At 32.3% G+C, this 8,892-nt stretch overlaps 1 protein-coding gene across 1 annotated transcript; it reads right to left on the minus strand.

Moving 5' to 3' along the window:
- Positions 1–514: 514 nt before the first annotated feature.
- On the minus strand, positions 515–6,294 carry LOC129910988 (GDP-mannose 4,6 dehydratase). Its single transcript, XM_055988610.1, has 3 exons — positions 6,059–6,294; positions 5,547–5,982; positions 515–1,295 (listed from the first exon to the last, which is right to left on the minus strand). The coding sequence occupies exons 1-3, from the start codon at positions 6,140–6,142 to the stop codon at positions 715–717; spliced, it is 1,101 nt and encodes a 366-aa protein (XP_055844585.1). The 5' UTR covers positions 6,143–6,294; the 3' UTR covers positions 515–714.
- Positions 6,295–8,892: the final 2,598 nt, after the last annotated feature.

The following is an 8,892-nucleotide window of genomic DNA, read 5'->3' on the forward strand; positions in this document are numbered from 1 at the left end:
ATTCTGTTAATTTATGATATTAACGAATTTATTCTATAAAATTTAAAAAAAAATATTTAAAAGTAACCCTTCAATTACAAAATCAATTAACTTCAAATGCACAAAATCGATAAGAGTATAATTTTTTAATTGTATATACAAAACGGAACAAATATAATTTTTGTTTCGAAATTTCACTCTATGAAAAAACCTATTGGAACCAGGGTTGTAAAAATATCAATTTAACAAAAATGCATTGGAAATTAAAAAAAATATTTATTGCAAATAAAAAACAATTGCAATTTTTCAATGCAAATATTTTTCAGTTGCAATCAATTTTTTTTTTTAATATTTTTTTTTCAATGCAAATTTTTTTTATTTGCAATAAACTTTATTTTTCAATACCTTATCGATCAAAGATTTCTGTTTATATACTGATTTCTAGCTTTGCATCTTTTACAAAAAAAAATATTTCATACAAATAGAAAGGTTAACATCGACGCTATAAGTATCAATTTAATTTAAACGCATCATGCTCTTATAACAAATTATTGTTTATTTTACGCTTATATAAAATAATAATAAAACAGTTAATAATTATAAAAAATGCATCAATAAAACTAAAATTGATTATGGAAATGTGTCGCGTAAGAAAATGCCATTATACCAACTATTTTGTGCTGTCCGGCTGAAATTTTACAAAAAAAAACAATACTAATAATTTATTTCCTATCCCTACGCTATTGGATTCTTTTTCATAAGTTCTATATCCGCTTTCATCATATCTTCAACCAACTGAGAAAATGTGACCTTTGGTTCCCAGCCAAGTTCACGTTTTGCTTTACTGGCATCGCCCAGCAACAAATCAACTTCAGTTGGACGGAAATATTTACTATTTATCTTAACACGCATAGTACCCGTACTCTTTTCAATGCCAACTTCGTTGACACCCTCACCCTGCCAGACGATTTCTCGACCAATAAACTTGAAAGCAGCTTCAACAAATTCTCGAACACTGTGTGTCTCTCCAGTTGCTATGACATAGTCGGCTGGGGAATCACGTTGCAACATCAACCACATTGCTTCTACATAGTCCATTGCATGACCCCAGTCACGTTTTGAATCCAAGTTACCCAACTCAAAATACTCCAATTGGTCTAGTAAGATCTTTGCAACCGAACGTGTTATTTTTCTTGTAACGAAATTTTCTCCGCGACGTGGCGATTCATGGTTGAAGAGAATACCATTGCAAGCGAAGATGTTATATGCTTCGCGATAGTTTATAACAATCCAGTATCCATACATTTTAGCGCAAGCTACAAACATTTTTTGATGAAGAGAGGAACTTTGAAAATTAATAAAATTATTTTCAGGGCCCTATTTCATAGAACTATTAGTGTTGTACTTGTAGAATTGTAGTTACAAGCACAAATAAAGTATGGAGTTGTAGTTTTCTGTTTCATAAAAATTTTCATTCATTTGTAGTCCGGCGAATTCAAGTTATTTTGCTTCTAAAAAACTACAGTACACAAAATGTGTACTGTGGTTCTAGCTTAACTAGGAGTAACGAAAATAGCAAAACTTTCTATAGCAGCAGCGGGACGAAATATTATGATGAATATTTGTGAAATATAATAAACATTATTGGCTTTAAAAGCTATTAGCTTGATTTTTAAAGATTTGGTTTGCTTGAATATGGTCTTTACATTTAGTTTAAATATTAGGCTATAGAAAAGTCTATGTTTCTTGAGAAAAAAAGAAATACAAACAATTGAAATTGAGTTTCAAAGATGAATCAGTGTTGTTTTATTCGTTTTTGAATAGTAAATTTTGTGAAATTCTTTTGAATTAAAACATTGATGCACTAAATATTACTAGCCAAAACACTCGCTTGGTCTAGGTTCAATATTCAAGTCTGACGGAAAAAGTTTGTTCAAGTCAAATGAAAAATGACTAGACTATGCACCACATAAAAATGGAATAAAGGAGTCTGATGATCGGATTGGCATCCGTGAAACAGTGCTGTAACTCATAAGCACTCGGTGGTAGTTGTAGTTCAAAGATTATAAAAAAATATTTTTGTCAAAAAATAGTTTTATTGTAACTTTCATCAAAAAAGCTTAAACTCATAAATGAACTAAATATTTATTTATGGGTTCATTAATCTTTAAGGAAAAATAACTGAATTTAATCTTCATTATTTTTCCGCGTTAAGGGGAGAAATCTTTCTGGAAGTTTTTGCATTTTGTATTTAAAAAATTCTTTATCTAAAAAACTAGTTTCAGTGGTTTTAGCGGTAGGTATATGAAGCATCAAAAGTTCCTAGATAGTCTTCAAAAAAAAATATTGTATTGTATTGTTATATGTACCTAAGAAATTTTTTTGTTATTTAATTATTTAACTAGCTATTGCTCTAATTCATTTTTATTAATATTCCAGTCACTATGTACCAATTATTTTTGAACAAATTGAAAAACCCATACCCTCCAAATCTAATGCAGTAGGTAACGAAAAATGTAAGCGCATTTTTTCCGTGATGTGCAACGTAACTCAAAAACAAACGAAGCTATCGAAATTTAATGGAAATTACTCATTATTTCATTGCATTTATAAAATTAGGTTTTTTTTTTTTAAGATCTTTAAATTGTATGTTTGAGATATCCAAGTCTTGTAGTCTCTAAAGTAGAGGCATAGGGAAATTCTAGTGCAATAAAAACGCATTATTTGTAAGGAATTGATATTCCACTTGTTTGTTGTCTAATTTTGGCGAAATATATAAACTAAAAATGACTGGTACCAAGATAAATCCTTGAATAGTACCTTCTCGTGATACATCTCGTCATCATTGATAAACTGTTAAGATAGTAATAACTATTTCAAAAAATTAATTTCAAGTCGTTTCACGCTAATAACTTCACTGGAAAGCTCCTATTTTGAGTACTTATTGCAGGGATATGAATATATACAGTGACTATTTGTCACTAGACAAGGAAGATTGATTTTTTAGCATCATACAAATTAAAAAAACTGCATTGTTACTTATGTCCTCCATTAAATGTCAACTAAACTAGTACAATTTTTTCTATCACTAACACCTAAAAATTGGTGAGGATTCTTGATTATAATGCTTGATCATTTTAGTCCCATTTTAGTGATATAACCTTATCTATAACGCACATTCAAAGTAAATGACCCAAAATTAGACTCCATATTTTTCTTCATTAGTCTTTCTACTCTTGTTAAAAAAAATCGCTTGTAGTTACAAGCCTATCACAATTTCATGGTAACTCACGTTACACACATTTTAAATACATTAATAGATTATTTTTTGACGAAAACACTGTCCATGAATTAAGCATAACTATTACTTTCATAATTAAGTAAAACATTTTTCTTTATTTTAAGAATTTGCTTAAGAAAAATAAAAGTTTGTTGATAACTCACGTTACAAAAATCGGACACGAGTTTTAACAGTCCGACAGTATGAAATTTTTCTGTGATATTTAGAATCTTTTTTTAATGAAGATTCAATCCACAAAAAATTACAAGCTTTTAAAATAAGTGACAAAACCCAACATTTATTCAATATTTCGATGAAAAATTTCAAAATATTTAGGTAACTTACGTTACATTAATTTGGTAACTCATATTACCTGCGATTTATTATAAAGTTTTATTTATAAAGTAATTTTAAAATCGTATATAGAAGGCTTGCTTAAATGGTTATATAATTTAGAAGGGGACATTGTAATCGTCACTATTAGATTTATCTTGTTTTCTGTGGGGTCTTTTTTCCGTCACATTCATGTGAAATTCTTCTGTAGCTGACAAGCTTATGCTTTAAAAATGCTTTAAGATTATTTATACTTCTTGAATTTAATTTCTAGCCATAAGAGAATATAACAAAGAATCTATTTTTGCAAATTGCATAAAGAGTTGCCGTTTGTAAATAGTAATTTGCTTTTCGAAAAAGTAAAAAAGGCATAATTTGTTCAAAATTCGTGTCCACTTTTTCATGGAATTACTCTGAAACAGAAACATTCGCCACATTTGTATATTTGCTTGTAGTTACAAGTCTACGATACTTGTAGTTATTAGTCTATTCGAATTCTTTATGAAACAGAAATTTGCTGATAATTTACAAGCTACAAGTAAATTCGGCTAATATCCGTGTTTTTTCTACAACTCAGTACTCATTTTTCATTTTAAAGCAATAGTCCGGGCGGCCACTGCAGAAACGCTCAACTCATCGAGCTAAAGAAAATTTCAAATGGGAAGTGAAAGAGGGCTATTAGTAGTTACGAAAACCACAGGTCTTCCCGTTCGCATCCTGGCACGATTGGCGTGGTAAAGTGCATCGTGCATCTCATAGAGTTAAAAGACAATATTGGTGTCAAATTAAAGGTGCTATTGTCAGCTATCAAAATTCAGAGGTCTTCCGGGCGAAAGTCTGGCAGTTTTGTCATGCAGCCCGTTTTAGGGTTAGAAGCGATAAAAGTGAGTTTTTTTCATAAAGTCTTGTTTTTTGGTATTTTGGTGGATGAGTTAAGGAGTTTTTTCACTATAAAATAAAAATAAGAGTTATTAGCATTTAAATATAAAACGATGTTTTGGAAAAAGCTTGATAGTTTATTAGCAATGACCCAAAGTATATGCAAAACTACGAATAATTCACGAAAAAGTCTCAAATAATACGCTGCGCCCCTTACAACTTACCGAATTAAAAGGCGAATTTAATTTCAAATTAAAGCTAATAATGTCTTTTTTTGAAAACCAGAGGTCTTCCAAGCCACATCTTGTCATTTCACCCCCCAGCCTGCTTGAACGTTTTAAGTGAAAATCGCTCCTAACCTTAAAACAAGCTGCGTGACCTAACTTGAAATTTTTGGCTTGGAAGACCTCTGGTTTTCAAAAAAAGACATTATAAGCTTTAATTTGAAATTAAATTCGCCTTTTAATTCGGTAAGTTGTAAGGGGCGCAGCGTATTATTTGAGACTTTTTCGTGAATTATTCGTAGTTTTGCATATACTTTGGGTCATTGCTAATAAACTATCAAGCTTTTTCCAAAACATCGTTTTATATTTAAATGCTAATAACTCTTATTTTTATTTTATAGTGAAAAAACTCCTTAACTCATCCACCAAAATACCAAAAAACAAGACTTTATGAAAAAACTCACTTTTATCGCTTCTAACCTTAAAACGGGCTGCATGACAAAACTGCCAGACTTTCGCCCGGAAGACCTCTGAATTTTGATAGCTTACAATAGCACCTTTAATTTGACACTAATATTGTCTTTTAACTCTATGAGATGCACGATGCACTTTACCACGCCAATCGTGCCAGGATGCGAACGGGAAGACCTGTGGTTTTCGTAACTACTAATAGCCCTCTTTCACTTCCCATTTCAAATTTTCTTTAGCTCGATGAGTTGAGCGTTTCTGCAGTGGCCGCCCGCTCTACAAGTTTTTCTTTTGTTTTGCGAATAAAATCACAAAATGAATACCTAGATACTGAGTTGTAGAAAAAACTTTTAGTTTTATGAAATAGGGCCCTCAGCACTTACCATAAGGAGATCTTGGATAAAATGGAGTTGTTTCATTTTGTGGAGTTTCTACAACCTTTCCGTACAATTCAGATGTTGATGCCTGATAGAATTTCACATCTTTTTCCATTCCACATGTCCTAATGGCATCCAAAAGACGAAGAGTTCCGACAGCATCGACTTCGGCAGTATATTCGCTCAATTCAAAAGAAACTTTTACATGACTCTGGGCAGCCAAATTGTAGATTTCTTTTGGCTTAACTGAAGTAATAATTTTCACTAAACTACTGCTGTCAGTCATGTCACCATAATGCAATTTCATGCGACCACCCTTATGAGCTTTTGGATCGGTGTACAAATGTTCAATACGGGAAGTGTTAAATGTACTTGCACGTCGTATAATACCGTGAACTTCGTAGCCTTTTTTCAAAAGTAGTTCTGCTAGATATGAACCATCCTACAGAAATAATTCTCGCCGATAGTATTTTGTATTTTTTTTCTTAAAATCAATAAAACAAATAATAAATATTTACCTGCCCGGTAATGCCTGTGATAAGGGCAACATTTTTTACATGATTATTATCGTTTGGTAAATCTGTAGTACTTGAACTGGCCATTATTATTAGAGAAAATGTTATTGAATATTAAAGGATGCTAATTAAAGTGTTACGTGGAGATTATTCTTGGGTTATTAATATTAATTAGTTTTTTTTTTGTATTAAAATGTAAAAATTTTCAGCGGTTTCATCCCCTTTAAATAAACAAATGTCATGTGTCATTTTTATTTTCCTTATCAAAATTGATGACGTCATCTTCATTTTGCCGAAAAATTGAAATGTCAAAATTTGTTTCTTAAGCTGGAAACAGAATCATGTATGCGTTCAATAAACTGGTACCATGGGACATTTTTAAGGTCCTCACGGTTTGTGTGGGCCTTTAAACCAGAGTAATAGCCTGTTTTCACTGAAGAATGGATAGTTTCGCTAATTATATCATTTCGAATGTTAAATCGTATAGAACAAAAATCTAATTTGAAATTACCTAATTTGGTGAAAATTGGCTATTAGGTACAATATAAGGCATTTAAATGCCACCTGTTTTAAAGCAACTTTTATCTTGTGAAATCGGTGGTTAAGCTGAGGTCTAGAATTGGTTAAAGGTCCATATATTATGTCAAAAAAGACATATTCAAGCTTGAACCAAAGTTGAACCACAGCTAATCCACCGAAATCGACAAGTTAAATTCCTAGACCAAGGCTGAACCACATTTGAACAACTGACCCTTAAAGCCTTAACTACAATGACCTAAAAAGTGAAAAAGTGAGAAATTTACAAAAGTAAAAACTTTTTATTTATTTCTAGCGGAATTTGTTTTTGGAAAAAACTACAAAAATTATTTATTAAATCAAAAAATAAGCTTTTAGCATCATTTTTTTTAATTTTGTGGTCGGAAAACTGTCACAAAATGATTTTGAAACACACAAACGTTATTCGGCCTTGATTCAGAAATTTGACTTGCCGATTTTGATGGGTCAGCGCTGTGGTTCAGTTTTGGTTCAAGCATGGGTATTGCTATTTTAACATTTAACCAGATAAAAGTTGCTGAACCATGGATTAAATATTTGTACAACTGGTTTTTAGTCTTCAAAGTCCACAGCAATGCTTCCATACAAAGTTCTCTCAAAAATGTTGCCAAGCTAAAATGTATTTAGAACCAGTTGTATAAAATGTTCAGTCTCGAATCAGGAATTTAGCGACCCGATTTCGGAGGATCAGCTGTGGTTTAACTTTGGTTCGATCATGGATTAAAATTACGCAAGAATTAAATGAATTAAAAATAAAAAAACAAAATCGAAATTTTTCGTTTAAGATTTTGTTTTGATATTTTTGATGAAAAATTTCGTTTCGCTTCAGCTGGGGAGCGTACCCTTCAAGCAAGAAAATGGAGTTCAGAAAAGACACTCCGACCGAGAAAAACGGGGTTGCACTCACACACTTCCCGACAAACACTTTTGGTTCTATAAAGCTTTATAGATGCAATTGTTGATTCTGTAAAGCATTATAGAAGCAAAATTGTTAGTAGAGTTGCAACTTTTTGTGTATGTCAGCTATTACACGAAGCCTCAAGAGGCTTGACTCTTTTTTCTAATTTTCTTTTGATAATCATTCTGTGAGGCGCGTACTATTACATGATGAATCTTGAAGGCTTGGCCACACCGGAGGGTATGCGGTATAGCGGTAACGATATTTGTACTAAAAAAATTCCACACCTGAACGTTGATGTGTCAGTTTGGAATTTTTTTCATACAAGTACCCTCACCGCTACCCGTACCGCTACCGCATACCCTCCAGTGTGGCCAAGCCTTGAGTCCAGGCCTCAAATTTGACATTTCTCTTTTGATTTAAAATGTGTTATTGTTGTATTGCACCAAGAAGCACAAAGAAATGAAAGGGAATTTTGAAAAAAAAGTGGAAAAAGAAACGTCAAAAAAGAGTCTCAAGGCTTAAGTCAGCTATTACATGAAGCCTCAAGAGTCTTGACTCTTTTTTCGAATTTTCTTTTGATAATCATTCTGTGAGGCGCGTACTATTACACGATGCCTCTTGAGTCAAAGACTCAAATTTGAAATTTCTCTTGATTTTATTGTATTTTATTGTTGTTGTTGTATTCCACCAAGAAGCAAAAAGAAATGAAAGGGAATGTTGAAAAAAGAAAGAGTGGAAAAAGAAACGGCAAAAAAGAGTCTCAGAATTTTGGCCCACGACTCTCCGGTCGGATATTTTTTTGTTTTATCTTCTTTCTCTTTTGCACTCATTAGTTTTGAAAAGAGGCGCGCCTATTGAGGCTTCATGTAATAGCTGACTAACTACATTCACCACTTTTTGAAAAAGTACAAAAGTGAAAATATTTTTTTTCCCGCTAGCTGGAATTTTTTTGTAAAAAAGAGTTTACAAATTGATTTTTGGACGGAAAAATAAGCATTCTGCATCATTTATTTTAATTTTCTAGCCCGAAAAACCATACAAAAATGCGTTTGAAAATTTTCACTTTTGTACTTTTTCACTTTTTGAGCCAATGTAGTTAAGGCTTCAGAATTCCGACCCACGACTCTCTGGTCGGATAATTTTTTGTTGCATCTTTTTTCTCTTTTGCACTCATTACGTTTGAAAAGAGGCGCGCCTCTTGAGGCTTCATGTAATAGCTGATTATGAACACCAAAGTCGAAGGAGAAATCGTGGTGATAAAACCAATACATATAAAATCGGCTCCGCGGTGATTATAATTTCCATACTAATTTGAGCCGCCTTCGGACCCGTTTCTGAGCCGAAGTCGGACTCAGCTCCGCCTGAGGCGGAGCGGATTCGG

Source organism: Episyrphus balteatus, chromosome 2 (assembly GCF_945859705.1).
Source record: "Episyrphus balteatus chromosome 2, idEpiBalt1.1, whole genome shotgun sequence".
NCBI classification, from domain to species: Eukaryota; Metazoa; Arthropoda; class Insecta; order Diptera; family Syrphidae; genus Episyrphus; species Episyrphus balteatus.